This window comes from Sardina pilchardus, chromosome 2, assembly GCF_963854185.1.
Source record: "Sardina pilchardus chromosome 2, fSarPil1.1, whole genome shotgun sequence".
Lineage (NCBI taxonomy): Eukaryota > Metazoa > Chordata > Actinopteri > Clupeiformes > Clupeidae > Sardina > Sardina pilchardus.
Genome location: NC_084995.1, coordinates 46,905,620 through 46,918,264, shown reverse-complemented (window position 1 = coordinate 46,918,264; position 12,645 = coordinate 46,905,620). Strand labels below are relative to the sequence as shown.

The 12,645-nt window shown below is 40.1% G+C and overlaps 1 protein-coding gene across 2 annotated transcripts in view; it reads right to left on the bottom strand.

The window, feature by feature from the left end:
• Window positions 1–12,645, bottom strand: part of myo10 (myosin X) — a 147,756-nt gene that overhangs the window by 37,836 nt on the left and 97,275 nt on the right. For both annotated transcript variants that reach the window (XM_062530835.1, XM_062530834.1), the window contains 3 exons: window positions 12,229–12,365; window positions 11,074–11,182; window positions 9,233–9,667 (listed from right to left, as the gene is read on the bottom strand). In XM_062530835.1, coding sequence (XP_062386819.1) covers window positions 9,233–9,667; window positions 11,074–11,182; window positions 12,229–12,365 — 681 coding nt within the window. The remainder of the gene's footprint in view (window positions 1–9,232; window positions 9,668–11,073; window positions 11,183–12,228; window positions 12,366–12,645) is intronic.

Here is a 12,645-nt window from a genome sequence, read left to right as displayed (position 1 = left end):
TCTGAAGAAGATGAATGGATAGAATGTTGGATGGAATGTGCCTTATATTCTTGTAGAATGGAGAGACACAGCTCTCTACTGAGAGTAGTGGATACAGATACAGGTGTAATCAATTTAACTGGCTAGTCTTAAGAGAGCCAGCCTGAGACAGAGTAGATTGTTTAAAAGTTCAATGTAGAGCGTCTAATTGATGTTGTTGATAGGCAGACTGTTTAGAATGGGTGGATGAGTGAATGGTTTGAAGAAGATGAATGGATATAAAGTTGGATGGAATTAGGAGGACTTATTTTGATACTGTTGTGCGCAGAGGATACAGGGGAACAGAATATGTAGTCTTCAGAGAGGAGCCTGAGAGAAACTGACAGTTGGTGCCCAGGTGGCTGACCAGCTGGGGTAACATTCTAATTGCTGCCGTGATGTCATAATGAGCAATGTTAAGTCTATGGGGGAAATGGTGATAGTTTTTAACTAATAGTTTAAAAAGTATAAAAGTTACAAAGTTGAAAAATATAAAGCACATATGGCATAAGCAAGACCTACGCAACAAAGTTTGAATGAAGTTTCTACGTTAAACGGTTGAAGCTGAATTGCGAGCGTTAGAAGAAGAAGTTTAACTAGAAATGCAATTCCAAGGAATTACCAGTGCATGAAAATGCAGAAATAGATAGATAATGTAGATATGGTTACTAAGGTGTAGCTAGGGTAAACATGGTGGTTGCATAGTTTACAGAGAGTTGATAGTGTGAAGGTAGACTGTTTAAAGATGAGACATTCCAGTTTTAACTTAACTAATGATTTCTATTCATGTTAAAATGTTGATTAGCTAACTTAGGTAATGATTTCTAGCAGTTACGCTAAAAATGCTAATTATGCTAGCAATGCTAACTTTACTAACAATGCTAACCAGGTTGATTAGCTAACTTAACCGATGATTTCTAGCAGTAATGCTAAAAATGCTAACTATGCTAACAATGCTAAATTTGCTAATAATGCTAACCAGGTTGATTAGCTAACTTAGTTGATGATTTTTTGCAGTTATGCTAACTATGCTAACCATGCTAACTAGCTAACTTGCTAGTGAGGACTTTTATTTTGAAACATTTGTTGCTAGGGTATCCATGGTGGCCACTATCAGGAAACAAGAAGTTACTGCAGTATAATCATGTTGGTTGCTATGGAAACGGTCATAAACGCTTAATTTTAATGGTTGCTATGTTGGTTGCTAGGTACATGGAGGTTTCATGTAGTTGACTGGAGGCATAGTGGATGATAACTGACAGTTGGAATGGTTGAACAGTTTCAATGGTTAAATGATTTAATAGTGTATTATTGCAGTGAGGACCTTTATTTTGAAACAGTTGTGGACAGAGGAAGTAGTGAAACAGGATCTGTAGTCTTAATGAGATTGTATGCTTAAAGCCTGAGACAGAAGGTGCCTCTCATATAGCGTTTACGCATCCTCTCTCGCTCCTCACTGATCTACATAAAGAATGATGGAGCGGCAACAATGGGATAGTCTAGCCCTTCTTCTATCTTTCTTTATGTAGATCATTGAGGATCGAGGAGCGAGGGAGGACATATAAACGCTGCTTGAGAGGGACCCACAGTAAATACTTTAAAAGTTGTATGTAGATAGTCTAATTAATGTTGATAGACAGAATGTTTAATGGATGTTGATAGGCAGATTGTTTAATAGATATTGATTGACAGTTTAATGGGTGGATGAGTGAATGGTCTGAAGAAGATGAATGGATAGAAGGTTGGATGGAATGTGCCTTATATTCTTGTTAAGAGAGACACTGATACAGCTCTCTGAGAGTAGTTGACACAGGTGTAATCAATTTAACTGGCTAGTCTTAAGAGAGCCAGAGTGTAGCCTACTCTTAGGCTGCGTTTAGACTGCAGATCGGATATGCTCAATTCCGATTTTGTGCTCATATCCGATTTTTTTGATTGCATGTTTACATCTACTTTCGCCAGTGACCCAAATCCGATCATGTGTGTTTACATTTGCCAGACACTTGAAATGGCCCGCATGCGCATGGGCTAAAAGTTTCTTGTAGGGGAGAACCAGCACAATCGTAACACTTTTTTATTTTCTCAGTTCAAACTAGCTTTACACAAAGACGATAGCCTTGAGAGCAGTGAAACTTGACCAGAACAGAGTCATACATCTCTACTCCATGAAAGTTGAAACAGAATGTAACAAATATGTTGCAGTTTGTTAATAACTTAACTTAATAACTTAACTTAACAGTGACATGTACCTTTGTTCCAACCTACGCAGCCATTAAAAAGTGCGGTAGGCTACAGTTGTAACAGTATAGCGTCATGGTTGTAACAGTGCTAAAATCGTGAATCCTATAACATATTTTAACACAAAACACTGCTGGCTTAAACAAAGAACATCTGTTTTCATATATAATCAACAAAAAAAGGTCCAAATGTATGACTGTTAAAAGCTAGTTGTATGAGTGATTAGCCATTGCAAACCATACGGTATTATGCTAGCTCACAATAACCTTTAAATAGGCTTATTTTGGTCCTATCGACTTGATAAAACCTGTTAATATAGTTGATGAACTGCTTATTATGTCTGAAGCAATTGGTCCAACACTGATATTTGAAGTTGATGTGTTAACTTTCATTGGGTGTGATCGCGGCACATACAAATAATCCATAACTCGCAATCATAATTGCTCGCAACATGCGCGATAAAATCAGTTAATTTTGCCAGTGACGGGTGTTACAACTAACTCTTTCACTGTCTATGCAACTAACCCGCACAGGTCTAGGTCATGTTTTTTATTTTCATTTAATTGCATTTGCTGTGACTATATAAATCAAATGGCACTCATGTTAACTTGAAACAGATCGAGGGACTGACGAAATGAACGACATGTGATTGAAGTCTACACATTCAAATTTCACGAAGCAAAGTTTAACAAACAGAACTGCAGTTGCAGTTTTAAAAAATAGGCTAATAGCCTACAAATCGCGATGCTTGAATTTGGCACTTTTTTGCTTAATATCTCTGGTTGGCAGGCGCGTAGGAACGTAGTAGACCTAAGCATTGGGGGGGACAAGAATGAGTTCCGTTGCGCGCGCAATTTTTTTATATTTATAAATAAAGGGGGCGAATTATAAGTCACATAAGAGATAAACAAAACCTATTGCTGAAGTTTTAATGGCCCTCTGTAAGATGCCGCTTTGAAAATATGTAGGCTATTTCAGTCTTTTTCTTAACCTATTTGGAACTGGGAAGAACATCTGCACATAGGCTGTTCAGAACACATTTCTTCCCTGAAAACGCACACAGCTAGTCTGTAGGACAACTGACTCCCCCAATGCTTCCCTTTACGTGGTTGCATAAACGTTGCTTAAATGAAAATATGTTTCTTCTTCTTGACTTTTCATATGCCATCTAAGTAAATTGTATGTCAGCTGACAGATGGATGCGCGTTTTGGGCACAATGAATGGGTTTGCCCTTAGTTTAATGGAGACGCAGGGAGAGCGCGCTGTGGCTATTGTTACCTGTATGCAGCCAGCTCAACAAAGTAACGTGGTTAGAAGATTCCTGTATGCTGCATTGCCGTGACCATTTCCTTGTGGATTTTTCTCATTGGAATACAGCTAACGTGAATACAGCTAATGTGAGATAAACATTGTTTTTCGTGTCTGGGAGATCTCGTTGTCGTTTTTGACTGTCGGCTTCTTATGTTTATTGTTTGGACGTATGGACACTGAACTTTGAGGGGGTGTTTGTTCGTGCATTATGAAGCTTTGTGTTAATTAGTATTTGTCGGGCCTTCACCTCAGCGCGTAAGTTGTGCGCTAGGTGGCCACGAACGAACTCATTGCTTAATTTGTGACAAAATACAGTGAGTAGCCTATTCATCTTTCATTTGTGTTTTTTCATTTGTTAGATAATGTTGCATGTTTGACGTAGTTTGTAAACAGGCATTCTGCCCTTTTATCTTAAGTCAACCGAGGCCTTCGGTTGCTCATATCCGCCCGTAACCTTATGTGCGTCGTGACAGTGTGTAGATTATAATAAGGGGCAAATTGTTACACATTTAATTTTAAAAGCATAGCCTATAATAGGATGAATAAAGTGTATGGACTTGCTAAATCCAGGTAACCAGATAATTAGGCTATGTGCCACGTCCGATTTCGCAAGTGATAAGCCTACATTTAAAAGCGACAGCCATAAGACTATATTTAGGCTATCGTAGACTACTGTATTCACCCACAATAGGCTATCCTCTTAACTATTTCGAAAAGAATGAAAGAAGGCCGTACACTAAATATTTGGACTGAGAGAGGAGCCTATAGCTTTCAGACACTCAAGGTGAGGAAGTGCTCCATGCTGCATTATTGAGACGGGCTTCGTTTCGGGAAACATTCTTAAAACACAATGTAAAAGACCTCCGATGCGCAGCGATAGCTATAGTTATGGGGCCGTAACTCAGGAGGATATAATTGAGCTAAGTAATCAACAACATCTGTACTTTGCAGCGTTTTTCTTTCGGGATGGGGCCAACATTCGGGGTGTCCCGACCCCCGCGGTTCCTATGCGCCTGGGTTGTAGGCTATTTACAGTAGACCATTCATATTTGGATGGCTATAGGCCTACGATTGTAGATAATTAGGTAGGCTACAAATGTTTTATTCTCAATACATGGTCTACGGAAACGTAATAGTCTATCAAAGTATCAAATAGGGCAACTTTTAACACGCTCCGAGTCCGCCAGCGCGCCCACTTGGAATTGTAACCTAACGTCACCAGGCGCAAAATTGTCACAGATTAATGACGTGTGGGACGCATTGCACTGGAATATCCGATTTGTCTGTTTAGACTGTAGACACATGCACACAAATCCGATCCATATCTGATTTAAAACCACATACGAAAGGGGCCTGTATCCGATCTGAGGAGATCGGAATTCATGTGTTTTTTTTCTGTTTACACTGTCGTGGCACAGATCGGATATGTGCCACATGAGAGCAAAAAATCGGATTTGGGTCACTTCAAACTGGCAGTGTAAACGCAGCCTTAAAGCCTGAGACAGAGTAAATAATTTAAAAGTTGAATGTAGATAGTCTAATTAATGTTGATAGACAGAGAGTTTAATGGATGTTGATAGACAGATTGTTTAATAGATGTTGATAGACAGTTTAATGGGTGGATGAGTGAATGGTCTGAAGAAGATGAATGGATATATGTTGGATGGAATGTGCCTTATATTCTTGTAGAATGGAGAGACACAGCTCTCTACTGAGAGTAGTGGATACAGATACAGGTGTAATCAATTTAACTGGCTAGTCTTAAGAGAGCCAGCCTGAGACAGAGTAGATTGTTTAAAAGTTGAATGTAGAGCGTCTAATTGATGTTGATAGGCAGACTGTTTAGAATGGGTGGATGAGTGAATGGTTTGAAGAAGATGAATGGATATAAAGTTGGATGGAATTATGAGGACTTATTTTGATACTGTTGTGCGCAGAGGATACAGGGGAACAGAATATGTAGTCTTCAGTGAGATTGTAAGCTTGAAGCCTGAGAGAAACTGACAGTTGGTGCCCAGGTGGCTGACCAGCTGGGGTAACATTCTAATTGCTGCCGTGATGTCATAATGAGCAATGTTAAGTCTATGGGGAAATTGTTAATAGTTTTTATTTAATAGTTCAAAAAGTATAAAAGTTACAAAGTTGAAAAATACAAAGCACACATGGCATAAGCAAGACCTACGCAACAACGTTTGAATGAAGTTTCTACGTTAAACGGTTGAAGCTGAATTGCGAGCGTTAGAAGAAGAAGTTTAATAAAAAGCCTAGGAAGAACAGTACAGTGCATTTTCATGCACTGTAATAATAACTAGAAATGCAATTCCAAGGAATTACCAGTGCATGAAAATGCAAAAATAGATAGATAATGTAGATATGGTCACTAAGGTGTAGCTTGGGTAAACATGGTGGTTGCATAGTTTACAGAGAGTTGATAGTGTGAAGGTAGACAGTTTAAAGATGGAACATTCCAGTTCTAACTTAACTAATGATTTTTATTCATGTTAAAATGTTGATTAGCTAACTTAGCTAATGATTTCTAGCAGTTATGCTAAAAATGCTAATTATGCTAGCAATGCTAACTTTACTAACAATGCTAACCAGGTTGATTAGCTAACTTAACCGATGATTTCTAGCAGTAATGCTAAAATGCTAACTATGCTAACAATGCTAAATTTGCTAGCAATGCTAACCAGGTTGATTAGCTAACTTAGTTGATGATTTTTTGCAGTTATGCTAAAAATGCTAACTATGCTAACAATGCTAACCATGCTAACTAGCTAACTTGCTAGTGAGGACTTTTATTTTGAAACATTTGTTGCTAGGGTATCCATGGTGGCCACTATCAGGAAACAAGAAGTTACTGCAGTATAATCATGTTGGTTGCTATGGAAACGGCCATAAACACTTAATTTTAATGGTTGCTATATTGGTTGCTAGGTACATGGAGGTTTCATGTAGTTGACTGGAGGCATAGTGGATGATAACTGACAGTTGGAATGGTTGAACAGTTCAATAGTTGAGTAGTTTCAATAGTTAAATGATTTAATAGTGTATTATTGCAGTGAGGACCTTTATTTTGAAACAGTTGTGGACAAAGGAAGTAGTGAAACAGGATCTGTAGTCTTAATGAGATTGTATGCTTAAAGCCTGAGACAGAAGGTGCCTCTCATATAGTGTTTACGCGTCCTCTCTCGCTCCTCGATCCTCACTGATCTTTCTTTATGTAGATCATTGAGGATCGAGGAGCGAGGGAGGGCATATAAACGCTGCTTAAGAGGCACCCACAGTAAATACTTTAAAAGTTGTATGTAGATAGTCTAATTAATGTTGATAGATAGAATGTTTAATGGATGTTGATAGGCAGATTGTTTAATAGATATTGATTGACAGTTTAATGGGTGGATGAGTGAATGGTCTGAAGAAGATGAATGGATAGAAGGTTGGATGGAATGTGCCTTGTATTCTTGTTAAGAGAGACACTGATACAGCTCTCTGAGAGTTGTTGACACAGGTGTAATCAATTTAACTGGCTAGTCTTAAGAGAGCCAGAGTGTACGCTTAAAGCCTGAGACAGAGTAAATCATTTAAAAGTTGAATGTAGCTAGTCTAATTAATGTTGATAGACAGAGAGTTTAATGGATGTTGATAAACAGTTTAATGGGTGGATGAGTGAATGGTCTGAAGAAGATGAATGGATAGAAAGTTGGATGGAATGTGCCTTATATTCTTGTAGAATGGAGAGACACAGCTCTCTACTGAGAGAGTAGTGGATACAGATACAGGTGTAATCAATTTAACTGGCTAGTCTTAAGAGAGCCAGGCCTGAGACAGAGTAGATTGTTTCAAAGTTGAATGTAGATCGTCTAATTGATGTTGATAGGCAGACTGTTTAGAATGGGTGGATGAGTGAATGGTTTGAAGAAGATGAATGGATAGAAAGTTGGATGGAATTAGGAAGACTTATGTTGATACCGTTGATACAGGGGAACAGAAAATGTAGTCTCAAGAGAGCCAGTTTAAAGCCTGAGAGAGAGAGAGAGAGAGAGAGAGAGAGAGAGCTGCTGCACCTGGACTGGCCACCTGGCGTAACATTCTAATTGCTGCCGTGATGTCATAATGAGCAATGTTAAGTCTATGGGGAAATGTTTAATAGTTTTTAATTTACAGTTTAAAAAGTATAAAAGTTACAAAGTTGAAAAATATATTGCACAGGTCTCCTTAGTAAGACCTACGTAACAAAGTTTGAATCAAGTTTCTACGTTAAACGGTTCAAGCTGAATTGCGAGCGTTAGAAGAAGTTGGAATAATAAGAAACCTAGGAAGAACAGTACAGTGCATTTTCATGCACTGTAATAATAAGAAGAATAGGAAGAACAGTACAGTGCATTTTCATGCACTGTAATAATAAGAAGAATAGGAAGAACAGTACAGTGCATTTTCATGCACTGTAATAATAAGAAGAATAGGAAGAACAGTACAGTGCATTTTCATGCACTGTAATAATAAGAAGAATAGGAAGAACAGTACAGTGCATTTTCATGCACTGTAATAATAATAATAAGAAGAATAGGAAGAACAGTACAGTGCATTTTCATGCACTGTAATAATAAGAAGAATAGGAAGAACAGTACAGTGCATTTTCATGCACTGTAATAAGAAGAAGCCTAGGAAGAACAGTACAGTGCATTTTCATGCACTGTAATAAGTTGTTTTTCATTTCACATTTCAAATGTCTTATCGCGTTGATGTGTCTGGGTCCGGCCCGAGCCCGAACATAAGTTCTAAATATTTGTTCGAGTCATGCTCTTATGGATTGGTCAGAGTGTAGCCTACTGCAGCTGGTAACGCGCGGCTCTAGATGACGTTGGCTAAAGCATCTACAGGTGGGCCTAATTCAGCACTGAGCTACTCGACTCAAATACTGTATGGGGAAATGCAAGTTCAATCACAAATGGCTAGAAAGGAATGAATATTCTTGGTGCCTGGCAGCGCTTATGAAGCTGGCTGCATACATTGGCTACATCAGTGTGTTTACTTGAAAAATTTACTGTTTATTACCACTTTTGATTGTATTTCCATCGTACGTTTGGTCTTAAATTTAATTTAGAAGTGGTATTAAAAGGTCTTTAAAAAGTCTTAAATTGAACTTGTTGATACCTGTAGACACCCTGTCCATCCCTTCATGCATCCAAGTAAAAATAACATGGTTTCACTAGCTTATCTTACACTACATCTGGCCACTGGACATGCAGGCGTGCGCACACACACACACACACACACACACACACACACACACACACACACACACACACACACACACACACACACACACACACACACACACACCAAAATCACCAGTCAACCCCACCCCCCCACCACCCCTTCACATACACACACACACACCAACCCATCTACCCATCTTGCTTTGAAATTGCGAATGGACTGTTTTCCATTATTTTGTATTATTGTAGCTGTTAAACCCCCCCGACTGTGATTTCAAGTGGAACTGCCAGTGTCCTAGCCAGAAATAATGGTAATAACTCGGATTCTAACAGAATATAATATCAAAACACTTCAAGTCTGTGTTTTCCAGATATGCACTAAAGTTAGCATGCACTTCATGTGTGTGAGTATGCGTGTCTGTGTGTGTGTGTGTGTGTGTACCTGCACATTAAACAGGCTGCAGCCATATCCTTTCCACTCTCTGATGATGTTCATGTACTTCAGCATACTGTCCTGTTGGCTCATGCCCTCCAGACGCGCCCATTTCTCTTGGACATTTCCTCGCAACACACACACTTCCTGCTCAAGCCACGCCTCTTCCTGTGACTCTTCAGCCCTGGCCCTCCCCCTCAGGCTGCGCCTGAGCGTTCCTTCCAGGAAAGAGGAGCGCTTCCTGGGGGCGGAGTTAGTGCGGGAGAGAGACGTGCAGGCTTGCAGGCGACTGCGCAGGCGACTGACAGGAAACAGCTGCTCCAGCTCGGGCCAGGCATGCTGGGAGTTGTAGTCCCCCAGCAGGTACTGGAGCCGCAGGGCTGCAAGAATCTGCAGAGTCTCCACTGGAGCAGGATAACGACCATGTATGACCGCCTCATGAGCCTACACACACACACACACACACACACACACACACACACACACACTAAGTATTAACACAACACACACACAGCACTTGCACATACACACATACAAGAACAGCAGGGACTGAAACAGAAGGATTTTCATTTCAGTTCGTTCAGAGCATAATCAGTGTTCCATGGACACTCCTCAAAATGGTCACCAGTTAGAACATGATCAAAGAATGGTTAATAACGTTCCTTTAATAACGTTCTTTTAATAATGTTCTTTTAAAATTCATATAGAACATGGAACCCCAGGCACACTGATGGTTGTCTTGCTTGGATCTACATTGCTTCTGCAGATCTTGATCTTTGGGCCACAAACAAACACACACACACACACACACACACACTTCTGCAGGAGCCTAGCCTTGATCTTTGCTCTGCTTCCCACAGTATTGTCGCCTCAGTTCCTCCAGGACGGTTATATGTCGCCAGTCCGACATTCCTGCCACTCCGACATGCTTTTTGCTTTTTTCTGGCATGCTGCCAATCCGACACATTTTAGTACCGCCACTGACAGTCTACCAGTCCTTTTTTTCCAATTCAGTTTATCATCGCAGTCCCCTAGGAAACCCTAGGTATCAAATTCCAACATCCAGCATGGATGAGCTGTAGGCCAATGTCATCTGCACCCGCAGCTATCAATAGTCCACTGTTTCTTCCCCAAGCACACCCGTAAGCCGCCCACTACCCATCTATTCCATTTTCTACATACGCTATTTAGGAGCTAAACTGCAAGACGGGAGGCCGACTTGGCACGCATGCAATTTTGTGCAGGAGAATGACGAGAGCACATCAAACACGCCTTGCAGCTATGGGACTGTTTTTCACTGTCTCCGAGTGTGTTAGGCCTACTGTTAAACACCTGTTAATCAGCGCCTTTACTGTGATAAGACTGCCATATGAATCAGGAAAAAAGGAATATCCTACCGCGAGGATGCAGGGAGTTCAGAGAGGAGTTGAAGATCAAGGTAGGCTATTGGTGCAGATGTATTTTAAACATCAGCATTAGAGGAATTGACACCAAGCTAAATTTTCCCCCATGGACTAATTTCACTCACCCAAACCCTGGCTGCATGGATTGCGTCACCCCATACATAAATAGTTAGTATTTAGTGAACGCTTTCATATTCAGATTTCATGGTTGTTTACACACAGATTACAGTACTGCACACAAGCAAATAGGCTACTATCTACACATTCATGTTTAAAGTACAAACAATTAATGAACTTAAGATAGGCCCCATGTCCCTTATTACATTGATGACCTCATGTCGGAATGGTGGAATACAACGTCAATGTCGGAATTGATGGCGGTTCCTCTCCAGGACAGGTTGAACTCGTGCCAACATGTGTACATATATGTAATGTGCGTGTGCTTACCTGTTCAAACATGAAGGCAAACTCCATGCTGGTGGGATGCACGCTGTGTGTGTCTAAGTGGCAGTAGAGCTTGAAGTAGAGACGGCAATCTGTACCCTCTGCAGTCCGCCTGCAAGACATTAAAAACATGGTGAAATAACCGTATCCATTAAAGATAGTAGTTCACCACTTCTGAGTAATTTCAATAAATCAACAGCTCAAAAAACATATGTTAGGGTGCAGTTACATTTTAATGTCACATATTGATTCTCTAAGATACAGATGTTTTTAAATCTACTAGTTGCTAACACCAGTGTAAAAACGTGTCTTCGTACGTCTTCTCTGTGTTGTATGTCTGTAAATTGCTGCGTTTACATGAGAGCTTTAATTCCGAATAAAACCAAGTTAATTTTGAAAAAAAGTTAATTCCGCTTTAAAAGAGACCATGTAAACACTTATTCCCGCTTGAAAATGATTATTCGGAATTAAACTTAATTCCGAATTAAGTGGTTGGTTTATTCCAATGTTAAAGCGGAATTAACTCCTTGATCACGTAAACCTTTATTCCGATTCAAATTTTATTCTGTTTGTTTGGAGCATGCTCGTACAAGGAGGAGGAAGAAGCGCATGCTTGTTTTATTGCTAATTCGGCCCCGTCTTCTTCCCCCCTTCTCAGACACTATTCTCCTCCTCAGCTAGAAAACGTTCATGCGCCGTCTGTCCAACCGGAACCCTTCCCGACCCCCAGACGCTCAGCGGAATACAAATAAAGCGGAATTAACGTATGTTCCATGTAAACGCCAATTCGAAATAATTATTTCCATGTAAACTCGAAGGAGAATATTTTAATTCCAAACTATTTAATTCAGGAGTTAAAAAACATCATGTAAACGTGGCCAGTGTTAGGAACTGTGTGTTTTAAGTTTGCTGCTGCCTGTCTTGGCCAGGTCTCCCTTTTAAAAGAGCTTTTTAATCTCAATGGGATTCTAACCTGGTTAAATAAAGGTTAAATAAATAGAATTGTGGATTTTCTCAAATTTTCTCAATTTTCTCATTGTGTGCAAAGCGACTGGTTTCGCTTTGCAGGGTCACATATTATATTATGATTATTATAATATTTATTATAAAGCTTTACCAGCATTTCTCTCTCTTTCACGCAGCCACACACACACAAACCTCTCAAACTTGGCCAGCACATCGGCGACGGCGGCCCTGCTGTCCAGCGCTCGTTCTGTCTGACCTCTGACCTCAAAGAGCGAGAACATGTTCCTGCTGTCCTCCATCTGCAGCCCCCTCAAGAGCCGCCTCGCCACCTACACACACACACACACACACACACACACATGATAAGCATCAATACATCACACACACACACACACACATGATAAGCATCAATACATCACACACACACACACACACACACACACACTAGCATCGATACATTTTACATCCCACACACACACACACACACGATAAGCATCAATACATCACACACACACACACACACACACACACACATGATAAGCATCAATACATCACACACACACACACACACACACACACACACACACATGATAAGCATCAATACATCAC